Source organism: Nanorana parkeri, unplaced genomic scaffold (assembly GCF_000935625.1).
Source record: "Nanorana parkeri isolate BGI_ZX_2015 unplaced genomic scaffold, ASM93562v1 scaffold344, whole genome shotgun sequence".
NCBI lineage: Eukaryota > Metazoa > Chordata > Amphibia > Anura > Dicroglossidae > Nanorana > Nanorana parkeri.
In genome coordinates, this window is record NW_017306612.1 from 52,883 (window position 1) to 65,311 (window position 12,429).

A 12,429-nucleotide genomic window follows, 5' to 3' on the forward strand; every position below is an offset into this window, starting at 1 on the left:
CTAAACCCCAAGGGGGGGGGGGGGGGGCCTGGTGCAAATGTTTTACCCAAGCCTGCACAAATCTCTAATTAACATAGCAGCCTGCCAGCCCAATCAGATCTCTAATTAACATATCAGCCTGCCAGCCCAATCAGCTGTGGCCGGGGCATTTCCCTTTGTGATGTATAGCGGGGAACGTTCCAGCCGCAACTGATTGGGCCAGGAATAAGGGGGGAGGGGATGTCAGCCATAGTTGTGTGTTGGCTTGGGTTCACAGCAAGCCCGCACATGTTATTACTGATCATCATGCTGTGTCATGAGAAGATGAACCATATGTTCCTCTAGATCAGTGGTTCTCGACCTACGTAACCTCAGGGACCCACATTTGTCCGCGGTCATTGAGTCGCGACCCAAGTCGCACTGCAATGAACTGTACAGAATGGCTGTACTGCGCTTTATGGTGCAGGCAATCGAACTGTGGGTGGGAGGTGCGTTTGAGGTGCCAACCAAATGGCAATGCAACGCACCTCCCACACCAGAACGCGGAGTGGATCCTCAGCCTGGGGTCCATTGTAGGCTGCTGTGCAGTGATGGAGCTCCATCCATATGTGCTTTGGACTCACTCCAGTCCAGGCACCTCTACAGGGAACATGAGGGAGCAGTAAGCAATGCAGGTATGGATGGAGCTCCATCGCAGCCATTGCCCCAGCCCACCCCACCTCCAGCTAACACTCGGCACCGGGCAGTATATTTTGAATGGCTGCTCTGTGCGAGAACTGACAGTGCTGCGCTAGGGGGAGGCTGAGGAGCCTCTCACCTAGAAAAGTGGAAGGCACGTGGCGACGCACTGGACACAGGGTCGCGACCCACCAGTTGAGAACCACGGCTCTATACAACATAGTTGCTCTGCTGGGGAGTGGCCATTCAAGCAAAGCTGATGCACTGCAACACAACATGTTTGCCTTCACCCCTTCCAGCTGGTAGAGAGCAGCCCCCTAAAAGCTTGTAACGCCAGAGGTAGGATGGGCTCCTGAAAATGTGATCACTGTGATTTCTATGGAGCTGTGTCTTGAGGGCAGAGACAATCCCATAGAAGTCCATGTATGGCTCCTGATCCTCATGCCAATGATGGTAAGAGAAAAACGTAAGTGTCTTCCATAATGGCGTACACACATGGAGAACATTGTACAGTTCTTATATAGCAGCCGATGGGGGGCATGCACACATGGAGAACATTGTACAGTTCTTATATAGCAGGCGATGGGGGGCATGCACACATGGAGAACATTGTACAGTTCTTATATAGCAGGCGATGGGGGGCATGGAGAACATTGTACAGTTCTTATATAGCAGCCGATGGGGGGCATGCACACATGGAGAACATTGTACAGTTCTTATATAGCAGGCGATGGGGGGCATGCACACATGGAGAACATTGTACAGTTCTTATATAGCAGGTGATGGGGGACATGGAGAACATTGTACAGTTCTTATATAGCAAGCGATGGGGGGGCATGCACACATGGAGAACATTGTTGGGTTCTTACATTGCAGGCTTCTCACCATGCTTTACGCGGTTTTATATTAGGCCAAGTCACCTGAGCACAGCGGCAAATCACACCGTTTTTCATTTACATTTTTTAGCATGAGAACACCCGATACTCTCCGCATCAGGGGTAAGAAAATCGCCTCATTTACATATCGGCAGCACCGTCAGCATCCGAGACAGCTGCTAATAGGATATATTTAGACAGCTCTGTCATTAGAAATCACAGAGGAGATTCAGTCTACACCTGTGAGGACAGAGATACATACGGCAAGCTCCCAAGCAAGGCTCGGCCATTTTTAAATTGCCGTCTCTGGAGCAGTCATTCCCACCTTTACTTCTGGTGATTCGCTGAACTGGAACAAGCTTGACATACGCAAAGTTTCTCAGACTTCGCTGACCACATGCTTGTGCCAGGTCACCGACTCACAAAGTAGTGTAGCCGAGATCGAACGGGCAGCCCTAGAGCTCGAAGTCGGCTCTGCGACAGCAGCTCCATATTTCTATTCTATGTTCACCTTAGGTTAGGGCTACACTGGTGATGTTAAAGCTGAAGTTTATTCTGCTTACATTGTACAAAATAATTCCTTCTCCCCACCTCATCAACATCAAAATAAACTTCTGTTTTCATTATTTTAGACCCAGTGATGTCATCACTGAGTCTCTGTGCTTCTCTATGAAGTGCAGGCAGCTCATGGCCGGACTCCCACCAGCCATGATCTGCCAGCACTTCATAAAGAAGCCAGCCCCCTCCCCTGTATGTCCCTCCAATGAGCGCTGGAGGAACAGAGAGGGGAAAAAGGGGAATCCATGCGGGGAGCGGCGACTAACAGTCACTACTCTCTGCAGGGAGAAGCCGGGAGCTGAGCGATCATTGGTTTGTGATTGCTCAGATCTCGAGCCGGTGTGTGACAGTTACACAGTGTCACACGGCGGCTCAAACTATTGGGAAGAGTACATTTAGAAAGATCAGAGTGATAGATCAGCTGCTGGTTCTCCTTTCACTGTCCAGTCACAGGCTGGTAGACGGACAAGACCTGCAAGGCCTCATTCCCACTAGAAACGGCCGGCACGTAACGCTCCATGCTGCGTGCACGGCCACATCGGGCAGCTCCCGGGAAGGACAGGTGCTGCTTGTGATTAGTACGCAGCCCCCGTCCTTCTCTATGGGAGAACGAAGCCGTACGCTGCCCTACGCTTACCCGCCCCGCAAATCCGTGCGGGTGTCCATACTCGTACGCTGTCTGCGTCCGAGCAGGAAACACGCACCCGTATGGACCTGCACTTGAGGTGAGCGTAGGGCGGCGTACCCCCATAGAGAAGGACGGGGGCTGCGTACTAATCACACGCAGCCCCTGTCCTTCCCGGGAGCTGCCTGATGCTGCCGTGCATGGAGCGTTACGTGCCGGCCGTTTCTAGTGTGAATGAGGGATAAGTGTTAGAGTAAAGATTAGGTCACTTGCCCCGCCAGACAAGGCTGTCCTGTATAACTGAGCTGTGTAAATCTCAGAACTGGATAGACAAATACAAATCCTGTTGTAAGGGACGTAGCTCATGTACACACATTTCATCTGTGTATTTAGCTGTTTGCCTGGAGTTCAGCTTTGATTCTAGCAAGCACCGGCTTCGGACAATCAAGGGTAAAATAAATCCAGCTTACCTTCCCTTCCTCTGCAAATCTCTTCAGATAATCTGTCAGCTCTGTCTTCAGGTCGTTATATTCTGCAAATAGAAGGGCACACATAGCAGTACACAGACATGGAAATGTTTTCCTGCAGTTTCTCTAAACCTTAAAGAAAGCGTTCTGTGTATCATGAGTTGGCGGAGGAACTTGTACAAATGACTACTACGGGTTACATCAACTTGAAACTAATGAGAATGATGATGTTGCGCTGGATGCTTCCCGGCCGTCTTCTCCCCAGAGAACTTTACAACCTGCGCTGGTAAAGAGGAACTATAATCTGGAAGATGATCTGTCATTATCCCTATAAAAGGGACAATTTCTCATGAGAGGGAACAGACTCAGACTTTGCCGCGCATGGACAAGGTGACAGTGTTTTTGTAAAGGTCAATTCGCCTCTCTGCAAGGTGACAAATGCAACAGCTCAGCATTGCTGCACAAAACTTCATATGATCCCGCCTCAACCTAACCGCTCATCCATCACGTTCTCATACAATTCATCCCCACACAGCGACCTCCTCATGCATCACTGGCCCCTCCCATTTAGATTGTAAGTCCTCAGGGGCAGGGCCCTCCTTACAATCTTGTCTTGAAATGTATTGCGACTGTAATGTCTTCCCTATATTGTACAGCGCTGCGCAAACTGTTGGCGCTATATAAATCCTGTATAATAATAATCTTCCAAATATTCCTCACGTTTGTGAGCACCTATTTCTTAACATGCGACCAGCGCTTCCACTGCCTGTGTCTAAAGGGTGCGGTGGACGGGGTTAATCAGCGCTTCTCTGTGCATTCCTGAAGACTTGTAACTGAATTGGTAGACTATGTCCCGCCAGCACGCATTGAGGCATTTCCGCATAGCGGGGCGTTTTTGTGGGACTGTGCTGTACACGTTGTCATGTGCCGCTTTCCAGTCAGGCTCCTATGAGCCTGGTGAGATTTGCATGTGATGGGCGGGTAGTAGGGTGCAGGGCTGGATTAGGGAGGGAGAGGATGTGTTCTGAGAAAGAAGGGAGGCTGTGCGTCTCTGAAGATTTAGACCATGTGACCTCATACCTCGCTGCGTCACTCTCAAAGCTCACACGATGCAAACTGTGACAGCGGGGTGTGTGTTGGGACAAAGTTGAACTGTTGTCACCTCACTGACAAGTGTCAGCTGAACAAAACACTGCCGAAGGCATTACCACTTATTGCTGGATAACAGATTTGTTCATGATTTGCATAGAACTCTACTTTAAAGAGGAACTTTACCCCAGATCTTCAAAATAACCACAAAGGCACCTTTAGAAATGTTTAGTGATGACAATCTACAGACGGATACTTCGAGACCATTGCTGGCTGTTCATTCTTTGCATATCTTATTTCTCTTCTCCTCCCCATTCTTCTCACACCGGTCATTTTAACTAAGGACAGTTTACCAAATCTCCCTTAACTTCCTGGAACTCTGGCACATGTGACTAGACACGTGACTAGGACATGTGACCATGCACATCATCTCAGGGGAGGAAAATGCCTTTTCCCGAGATTATAGATAAAATTTCCCAGCAATGTTTTGCTGATATCTTCCCAGGATGCAACGCTTGGGCACAGATTACATCATTTGTGCCAAAGAGAACCAGGAAGGGAAAAACAAGAAACTGTAGATAAAATTAAAATATGTTTGTTTAGCTAATGAATGTAAGACGATTTCATATCAGCAGAGCTGCATGCCGATTGTATTTTGTAGTGAAAAGGGGGTAAAGGTCCGCTTTAATATTTTCTTAGATTATCACTTTATGTAAATGCCCCTCTTGGATATGAAGCCTGCACATCACACTCAAGCAGCATAAGTAAAGCATAGGCACTGAGAGGGCTTCTCATAGTCGGTATTTGCATATTGGACCAATCTAGGTTTCAAGAGCATGCAACAAAAAGGAGGTGTGCTGCCTTCTTTTGATCTACGTTGCAGATTTACTTGTGGCTATGCAAAGGAATACTTTAAAAGGGCAGCAAAAAGTAAACAATGCCAAATACAAAATGTCAGAATTCCAGAAACAGCTTACTTCAGCTAGGAGAAAGGCTGAAGGCTCGGATCTACAATAAACTCTTCTGGAGGTGTATAAAATTGATACCACACATGTTCCCACCCAGACCAATCTGGTCCCTTCCTGCGAGCCCTAAGCCTGTGTGTCCCGAATGCAAACGTTCCTGTGCCTTACCGCAGATCAGCTCCACCTGCTGGACGCGGTTCATGCCGCTGAGTGCGGTCATCAAAGGGTCTCTAGCCTCTTGCTCCTCCGATTTCCCTTTATTTTCATAGGCCTGAACTGTGTCGCATTCTTCCAGCAGGAAGAGAACATCCAAATCCGTGTAGATTTTCTGGGAAGAACATAGACCAGTATATGTAAGTCAGGATAGGCACATAGTAGGCAAGGTTAAAAATGAAGAGCCAGCTTTATAAACCTAGGGTGCCACCGCTACACAACCTGAATAGGACCATGTAGGCAGCTAAAAGATATCTAATTACCAACAATTAAAAAACAAAACGTTTGTTCTGGTAATTTTGAACCAACATTATTTTATCAAATTGGCAATAAAATTACAGAAAAGACTCTCCTGTTATTATTATTAGTAGAGCAATTATAAAGGTAGGGATGCACAGATACCTTTCAAGTACCAGTGCAGATAGTCGGCATTTTCATGAGAACTCCCAGGGTTGCTGCAGCTGCAGCTGGGACCGGGCTCTGTCGCCCCACCACTGTCCTGAAATCATTAGTCTGTATTGTTTTATAAAAACTGTCACATGACAATAGACAAAAATCTATCAGTACTTGTACTCGCAAAACTGGTATCTGTGCATCCCTTTATTTAGAAAAACAAAATCATACATTATAACAGAGATGTACAAATCCCGGGAGCTCCGTGTGCCTAACTTTTACCTTTTTCTCTAGTCTAGTCTTGGAGCTGGAAAAGTATCTGTACTTGTACAGAGTACTGTACTTGGTATCTGTGCAACCCTATTATAAGGCATAGACAACCTATTGCTTTATATAGTGTTAACTAAGCACTTTGTCAAGGAGGCTCTGACTTTTTATGGCAGCTGTGGGCAGGTTTTGATTTGAACATGCATCTCCAAAACATCATCGTGGCATACCATGCATCCTGCACATCTGCAGAGTTGACTCCGCCAGCTGCTCGGCCAGTAGGTGGCAGTGTTGGTGTCGGGCCCCTGGGCTGTTCTGTATTCTTCAAGTTTGCACACAGTGTTGAGTTTAATGTTGGTCTTCACATCCCGAGACGTTTCACCGTTACAATATTTCTAGGAAGAAAAAAAAAAAAAAATATCCCAATAAAACAGACTGAACACCATCTCCAGGGTATAACGTTCGGCAGATCAGTGGAATATTAACGCAGATTTCTTGGCACTGTAAGATCTTTTTGGCCGCAAAAGTTCAGACATCTGAACAGTGGAATTTAAATTGGTGTTCCAGTTTGGGAGAGTTCCCTTCATTTCGCGTTCCGGTGACAGGAAGGTGGGCAGAGGAATAGGAGATGGGGAAACCTCATCAATGGAGTCGCAACCATTCAGGTCTGTGACCATGCAACCCAATCCTGCTCTAGGCTGGGAGTACCTGATCACTGCTGGCACTGGTAGATGGACAGCTTGGCTTTTCTTCCTCCTTCACATCAGGCAGCTTTGATATCTCCACCTTCACTTCTTCACTTTTTATTGTTGGACCATTCTGAGTGTCCGTTGTTTCCGTAGGACAATCATCAACTGTAACATCTTCACTCTCTGTTTCTGCTTTGATAATCTTGGTGACACCAGGAACTGCAAGTGAACATAAGATACTCAATGAATGCAGCCCATCTACTCACTGGCCCCCTAATCTACTCATTAGGGGGTCAGTGACATCACCGAGAATGCAGCCCATCTATTCACTAGAGACCAGTGACATCACTGAGAATGCAGCCTATCCATTCACTATAGAGCGGTGACATCACTGAGAATGCAGCCTAGCCATCCACTAGAGACCAGTGGCATCACCGAGAATGCAGCCTATCCATTCACTAGAGACCGGTGACATCACCGAGAATGCAGCCTATCCAATCACTAGAGACCGGTGACATCACCGAGAATGCAGCCTATCCCTTCACTAGAGACCAGTGACATCACTGAGAATGCAGCCTATCCATTCACTATAGAGCGGTGACATCACTGAGAATGCAGCCTAGCCATCCACTAGAGACCAGTGGCATCACCGAGAATGCAGCCTATCCATTCACTAGAGACCGGTGACATCACCGAGAATGCAGCCTATCCAATCACTAGAGACCGGTGACATCACCGAGAATGCAGCCTATCCCTTCACTAGAGACCAGTGACATCACTGAGAATGCAGCCTATCCCTTCAATAGAGAGCGGTGACATTATTGAGAATGCAGCCTATCCCTTCACTAGAGACCGGTGACATCACTGAGAATGCAGCCTATCCCTTCACTAGAGAGCGGTGACATCACTGAGAACGCAGCCTATCCAATCACTACAGACTGGTGACATCACTGAGACGTGTGGAAAGTCAGCTCTTACCTGCTAACTTGGCAGTATAGGCCCATAGAAATGAACAGTGATCCATACAGCCCTGACACACCATCTCCTGAAACTCTTCATGCTCCGGTGGAACTGCCCCCAGGTGCTGCAACACAAAAAAAATTAAAAAATATGATTGTTGCCGGCTCTAGAGATAGAGAAAACATTCATTGTCCATGGCAATCATTATTCAGTTTTCTTTTAGCTGGAAAGGCAATAAATGTTCTTAGGAGAGAAGCCATTTGTTTTTATTATTAGTCTACAGTATTATCCGAGACACCGACGTTACAGACTAACCGGACAACATGAAGAGCCAAACGTTTAACCCAAAGAATATTATAACCAGCTCTTACCCGGCCATGAAACCAGTCCTCACAGACTACACACTGGATCATCTCATCTGGGGTCTATAGAAGACAAAAAATGTATCATAGCATATAAAAAGGTTCAGTGCAGATGAAATACCCCGGATAATGACAACTTCCTTTAAGCTGACCTTCCCTCCAGCCTTGCACAGTTGTACCAGCTGCTCCCCTGGACTAAAATGGCTTACTTTGAGCTTCTCACAATGTGCATTAGAAGCTTCGGCAATTCAGATAGAGCTCCGCCTCATTTCTTGGCTGGAGGACGTCCAGCATCGCATTGCTCTTTCCTCGCCAGCATGACCGTCCCTGGCACCGCCTCTTTCTTTCATTCATTGCATTTCAGTTCTTTCAATCATGGAGGTTCAGCTTCACATGTGGGTGTTACGTAGGACAGACAGCATGCACATGAAGCCAGCATAGGATTGCCCACTCCTCCAGACTGACAGCCACCCATCAAGGCATTTTAATATTTGCATAACTCCTCCCAAGATCCAGCCCACTGCTTGCATCAGGACAGAGAGCTGTTGAGGAGTACTGAGGCAGGGTGCTGTGATGTCTTCAGGAAGCCACGTGCAGTGAAATCCTGGAGGAAGCAATTTCAGTCCAGGAGAGGAGACGGTATAGCTGTGCAAGACTGAAGGGGAGGCTGGAGTGCAGATGTAAAGAATACAACAAGAAACTGAAAAGGGGGCTCACCTCGTCCTCTGGATCGGGATATGGTCTCTTACAGGTGCAGTACAGACCAAAGAAATTGTCATTGTATTTATTTGTTGTGTTGTATTTCTCCTTATCCTGCAAGACAAGAAAGAGAAAAGAGGTTACAGATGATAAACTCATCTACTCCATACAGACGATCCATCACACAGATCCTAAGCATACTGTATATTCTATCATGTGGCATCATCATTCTACAAATAAAATCAATGGCATGAATTGAACCCCCTCTCTGGGCTGCCCCCACAGATACCCCCCCCCTCGCCTATCCATCTTATATAGCCACAAAAACATACCTAAATTCCCCTTTACTCACCTTAACCCGCAGTCACATGATGTTCAGGTGCCAAGTCTTCTCTCCTTCTCTGGAGAGACAAGGTCCTTTGTACGTGAGGTGGACACTTTCTATTGGCTGTCCAGCAGTGGGGTCCTTTCAGGATCCAGAAAAGGATGATGTCAGCAAAAGGGTGCAGGGCAGCATGTGCACATCGGCAGCCCTGGGATTACCGGTCCCCTGCACCCAGGAATGGCGCTGACCAGGGACCCGGGCAGAGGACTTAAGCAAGTAACCTTCCCCCACAGACACCCCCCCCCTCGCCTATCCATCTTATATAGCCACAAAAACATACCTAAATTCCCCTTTACTCACCTTAACCCGCAGTCACATGATGTTCAGGTGCCAAGTCTTCTCTCCTTCTCTGGAGAGACAAGGTCCTTTGTACGTGAGGTGGACACTTTCTATTGGCTGTCCAGCAGTGGGGTCCTTTCAGGATCCAGAAAAGGATGATGTCAGCAAAAGGGTGCAGGGCAGCATGTGCACATCGGCAGCCCTGGGATTACCGGTCCCCTGCACCCAGGAATGGCGCTGACCAGGGACCCGGGCAGAGGACTTAAGCAAGTACATCCATGCTCCAGAATACAGAATGGTAAGAGGTAGGTAGGGGGGGGGGGGGGCTTCATTATTGCCCAAAGAGGGCTCAAAAGCCGTGGTTTACTGATGGGTCGTGACCCAAAAGTGGGCTGCCACCCCATGTTCAGTGGATCGCCGCGTGCCTTCCGCTTCGCTAGAGGAGAGGCTCCTCAGCATCCCCCTAGCGCAGGACTGTCAGTTCTCATGCTGAGCAGCCATTCGAGATATGCTGCCCGGCTGAGTGTCAGCTTGAGGTGGGGTGGGCTGGGGTATAGCCACAGGAAGCTCCTTCCATACGTGTGCGTTGCTTACATCTCCCTCGTGTGTCCTGAAAAGGTGCCAGGACCAGAGTGACACATTCTGGCTCCCGTCACCCCTACAGGGCGCACAAGGGGAGCTGTACAGTCCCTTGCGAGTAACGCACTGTACCACGCAATCGCACCCACCAGTCGTTCTGGTGCAAAAGGTGCATTGCTATTCATTTGAATGGTACCCCAAACGCACCTCCCACCCACAGTTCAATTGCGCGCACTGGAACGTGTGGTACTGCAATCCCGTACATTCAACCACTGGTCTGAAGGATGCTTCTTAAAGTACATTGGCCAAAATGTCATCCGTGTCAAAGAAGCTTAGTCAGAAAAAGTTAAGAAATCCTCCGCTGAAGTCAGCTGGGAGTGACCCCCCTGAGCTCAGTGGTTCCTTCCAGTAAACTTCCCTGCCGACCCCCCTATGGGAAATGTGATCTTGTTTCATTCTACACCTGATATAAGGGTGAAACACGTCGTCACTTGTGGACTCTGGCTCTATAATTGGTCCTTTGCAGACCAATAATCCGGCATATTTGTATACAGATGATCACACAGATCTGCTTTGGCACAAGACGTTTTGACATAACAGCTCCACAACTCTTCTATTAAAGTTTAGGGTGGTCTCCCTCCATGACATGATAAATACATTGAAGGGTCCTCAGTTTTTTTTCTAATACGATTAGGAGGATTTGTACGTACGGGATATAATTTGCACTCCAGCTGTTTAAATTTTGCATTTCCGCAGTCGCAGCGAAAGTTCCTGCAAAACACGAAATAAAACAAGAATGTTAAATACAAATGAGGAGGAAGAGCGGGCCGTAACCCCCCAGAGTAATAATAGGGGAGCCGGCAGAGGGGTGTCATGATATAGAGAGGACGGGGTACCTCTTTGTGTATAGCTCGAACAGGTCGTGGCCTTCGTGACACTTGTATGTACAGGCCAGACAGATGCCAGCGGGCTCCTCTTTGTCCTGGGTGCAGGTATTACACGCATACAACGCTTGTCTCTTCACATAGCCCTGCAAGGACATTATACACAGATAATGAAATACATTTCCAGACTGAGTAAGGCCGTCTATGGGTACTCAGGTGTGCAGAGGGATTGTGGGGGGTGAAAAAAAGCTGGGATCGGGAGGGAGAAGGGGGGTTTCAGGGGCTTAGGGATCGGGAGGGAGAAGGGGAGTCGCGGGGCTTAGGGATCGGGAGGGAGAAGGGGAGTCACGGGGCTTAGGGATCGGGAGGGAGAAGGGGAGTCTTAGTGGTCTGGTATTGAGAGGGTGGGTCTCAGGGGCCCAAAATTGAGAGGGGGAGAGAGAGAGGGTCTCAGGGGCCCAGGACTGGGAGGGAAAAAGGGGGTCTCAGTGGCCACACTGTTATGACAAGACACACATGTAAAAGATCTAGTTGGGGGTGGGGGGGATTTCAGATTTCAGGGTGACGTGGGTTTAGTATAAAAGATTCCTCTTGGAGTCAGGGCAGTAGGCTCTCCTAAATGATGACACAAGGGGTCCCTCTGGTTTCAGAGGTTGGGTATGGAGTAGGGCTGCGGAAATTAACGATTAATCCTATAGGGATCGGGAGGGAGAAGGGGAGTCGCGGGGCTTAGGGATCGGGAGGGAGAAGGGGAGTCTTAGTGGTCTGGTATTGAGAGGGTGGGTCTCAGGGGCCCAAAATTGAGAGGGGGAGAGAGAGAGGGTCTCAGGGGCCCAGGACTGGGAGGGAAAAAGGGGGTCTCAGTGGCCACACTGTTATGACAAGACACACATGTAAAAGATCTAGTTGGGGGTGGGGGGGATTTCAGATTTCAGGGTGACGTGGGTTTAGTATAAAAGATTCCTCTTGGAGTCAGGGCAGTAGGCTCTCCTAAATGATGACACAAGGGGTCCCTCTGGTTTCAGAGGTTGGGTATGGAGTAGGGCTGCGGAAATTAACGATTAATCCTTCGATTAATCGTTAAATTCTTTTGATCGGTACTCACCTCTCCGCAGTCTTCCGAGAGTTCCGTCGGAGATCCGGTGACGTCACGGACATCGACGTCACCGGACTCCTCCCCCTTCCCCAAGTGGCTCCATCGGCTAACGAAGGAGTCCGGTGACTTCGATATCCGTGATGTCACCGGACTCCTCCTTCCCTTCGTTAGCCGAGGAGTTCCGCCTGTTCAGGGGGCCCAGAGAGGAAGCAGAGGGCCCGCAGCTCCTTCATGCAAATCCCCCTCCCTCCCCCCCCGCTCTGCCACCCCTAGCAGTAGAATGTACGGGCACCTGTGCGGGGAGAGGAGGCTGCGTCGGTCAGAGAGGACCCTCTGGCCGCCGAGATGAAGCAGCTGCTGCAGGAGTCAGGTAAGGCTGGGTGAAGG

The 12,429-nt window shown here is 48.7% G+C and overlaps 1 protein-coding gene across 1 annotated transcript in view; it reads right to left on the reverse strand.

Moving 5' to 3' along the window:
• The window catches only part of UBR7 (ubiquitin protein ligase E3 component n-recognin 7 (putative)), a 14,209-nt gene that overhangs the window by 508 nt on the left and 1,272 nt on the right, over positions 1–12,429 (reverse strand). Inside the window, exons 2-10 of the mRNA XM_018558509.1 lie at positions 10,959–11,092; positions 10,773–10,833; positions 8,838–8,933; positions 8,130–8,183; positions 7,777–7,882; positions 6,818–7,017; positions 6,340–6,504; positions 5,405–5,564; positions 3,186–3,247 (exon numbers count right to left, since the gene is read on the reverse strand). Coding sequence (XP_018414011.1) covers positions 3,186–3,247; positions 5,405–5,564; positions 6,340–6,504; positions 6,818–7,017; positions 7,777–7,882; positions 8,130–8,183; positions 8,838–8,933; positions 10,773–10,833; positions 10,959–11,092 — 1,038 coding nt within the window. The remainder of the gene's footprint in view (positions 1–3,185; positions 3,248–5,404; positions 5,565–6,339; positions 6,505–6,817; positions 7,018–7,776; positions 7,883–8,129; positions 8,184–8,837; positions 8,934–10,772; positions 10,834–10,958; positions 11,093–12,429) is intronic.